Source organism: Penaeus chinensis, chromosome 43, assembly GCF_019202785.1.
Source record: "Penaeus chinensis breed Huanghai No. 1 chromosome 43, ASM1920278v2, whole genome shotgun sequence".
Lineage (NCBI taxonomy): Eukaryota > Metazoa > Arthropoda > Malacostraca > Decapoda > Penaeidae > Penaeus > Penaeus chinensis.
Genome location: NC_061861.1, coordinates 8283343 through 8285842, shown reverse-complemented (window position 1 = coordinate 8285842; position 2500 = coordinate 8283343). Strand labels below are relative to the sequence as shown.

Genomic DNA, 2500 nt, shown 5'->3' with positions numbered 1-2500 from the left:
CTGACTACTCTAATACATTAATGCCACTGTCATTTGGTAACTTTTGGACTGTCTCTGACTGGGGAAAAGGAGCGTAATCACTTCCGCTCGCTGATGCATTCTTCAGAAGAAAGTATGGACCTCGCCTACCCTTATTTTCAAAGAATCCGAAACCGCACGATTAACTGTCTTTAACTGTGTATTTGTGATCACAGCGCAGGACGGAGTTGGGGCGACGCACGAAATAAAAAATTCCTCTCACCTGTCTGAAAGATATTTCATCACTCAGCATCACTTTTTTGCCAATCGGACATCATCTAGCATTGATACTTCGTGCAAAATTTATTTTTTATAGATTTTGGAGTAGAGGCTTCACAGTTAAGCGCCGAGACAGTAAACAGAGGTCTTTCTGAAGGCGATGCTGGACACGTTATTGACACGTCCTTGGGGAGATCTGGATGCTTCTTCTTAAATGCTGATGCTGTTATAGTAAGTTCAGACATCACCTTAGGCTTGAGCTTTGTGTCTGTTCTTGTCAAAGTCTTCCTCGGTGCTCCTGAAACATTTTTCTTGTTTTATTTCTCAGGTTGCTTGTGTGACAGCAGCCTTCATATTTGCAAATATCGCATTGGAGACAATCACTGTTCTCATGTCGTTTAATGTCATTTGTTTCGACCCATTCTGTTAAGCTGAACTGGAATTACTAGTTGTCAAACTTGGCATTCTATTTAGAAAATTCTGACCAAATGATCTAATGTTTAATCCTTCATCAGTCGTAGACAATCAATCACTGACGTAAAACAAAACATTTAGCGAGAAGCCAAGACCATGAGCTGGCCAAACACACAACACAAAACTCCGATAGTGCAGAGTTGATTGATGTCGCTGGATGAACGTTCTTCTCGGAACGCGATGTTAACTTTTCTTGAAGATGAAATTGTAAACTTTTTTGAGCCCACTATATTTGTGTGAGGAGCAGCTCCCTACCATGTCCTCAACGTCAGAGCGCCGCAGTCGCCCCACCCTCCGTGTCGTTCCCTGGGGCCGCACCTCCTTGCAGCGCCGCGAAGGACGCCCGGGCGCACGCGCCGTACACCGTGCGATCCAGCCAGTCGAGGAAGGCGTCGACGCGGGTGTAGATGCCGGGGAACCGAGGGTCGCCGCAGCCCAGCCCTGCGCTCACCACACTCACATCCGTCTCGCGCCCGTCCACGCCCAGCACCAGCGGCCCGCCTGAGTCGCCCTGGAACAATCAAGCCTTCATTTATATATAGCATTATGTGCGCCTACAGTCATGTGCGTCAGAAGCCAAAATTCTTTAGGTCCATTTCATGGCATTGTGAAGCCCGAAGCACAAACCCTGCACACGTCCTTGCCGGTGCCCCCGCCGGCACAGAGAAGAGTGGCGTCCAGCCCCTGCGGATAGCTGGTGGTGAAGACACTCCCTGCCTCGGCATACAGGGCGTTGCATTCCGCCTGGGGCTTCACGTCGACTTCCAGGCTTGTGAGCAGTGTTGCTGCGAACTCTGCAAGGGTGGGAAAACAAGGGAGGGGGGTTGGCTCACAATTTGGAATTTCCCTGGAGCAAAAATCAGTCATGTGTATTCCTCACCTTCATGTTTCTAAAACTTCAGATGGAATGGTATGCTCCTTTTTTGACATTGCGGTTATGTATAAAATATCCTTGGTCTTTAATATAAGTCGTCTTCGCTCTAAAAAAAGGTCCCGCCAGCCAGTAAAATCCTCAAAGACTTACCGTTGGGTCGCGACCCCCAACCAGAGACGGTGCAGGTGCGACCATCCAGCGTCAGCGTGGAGGCAGGCAGGCAGTAAGGCTGCACTAGAGCACTGAACTTCACTTCATTTCTAAGTTCAATCACCTGAAATCACCCGGATAAATTAACTTCACTCTCCCTGCTGTACAAGTTAATGTGCATGCCTGTGTGAGCAGCAATTTTGAATGAGTATGTTCGCTCACGTCTATATCAACGGTCACTCACAGCGATGTCGAAGTAGTTGAAGAGGAGGTTGTATTGCGGGTGAATGGCGACTCTCTGGACCAGGTAGTCGAAGGCCTGCGACTCGGTGGTCTGCGTCAAGTCCCGCTCGCCCAGTCGGATGACTTCGGGCCTGGAGAATAGACAGAAGTCCGTGAAATAGAGGGGAATTAAATTGAGATGTAATGTTATTTTCGGTACCCTTATTCAGTAGCCGATATTTGTTTTTAATAATTCTTTTCAAATCAGTTATAGAACAGAACTGCATTCATTGTAGGAACTTTCTTCTTGTGAACTCAGGGGCCAGTGTGAGAATACTGAAGATAACTGTCACAAATACTTCCGGATATTGACTTGCCGAATACATATGCAATTTTATGGACAAACCTTTAGAGTTCAAGTTTCCAGACTCACCTCGAGAGAGCGACACAATGAGCGGCGGTTAGGATATGCTTCGGCGTGATGAGGGCGCCTCCGCAGAAGAACCTGTTGCGGTCGTTTCCCTCCGTCACAAGTATCGGGCC

General features: G+C 48.0%; 1 protein-coding gene across 1 annotated transcript in view; it reads right to left on the bottom strand.

The window, feature by feature from the left end:
* Positions 1-2500, bottom strand: part of LOC125024513 (mast cell tryptase-like) — a 4761-nt gene that overhangs the window by 189 nt on the left and 2072 nt on the right. The window contains exons 3-7 of the mRNA XM_047612300.1: positions 2391-2500; positions 1980-2109; positions 1736-1859; positions 1339-1505; positions 1-1222 (exon numbers count right to left, since the gene is read on the bottom strand). The exon at positions 1-1222 is cut by the window's left edge and continues 189 nt beyond it; the exon at positions 2391-2500 is cut by the window's right edge and continues 285 nt beyond it. Of these exons, the coding sequence (XP_047468256.1) occupies positions 980-1222; positions 1339-1505; positions 1736-1859; positions 1980-2109; positions 2391-2500 (774 nt within the window). The 3' untranslated portion in view covers positions 1-979. The remainder of the gene's footprint in view (positions 1223-1338; positions 1506-1735; positions 1860-1979; positions 2110-2390) is intronic.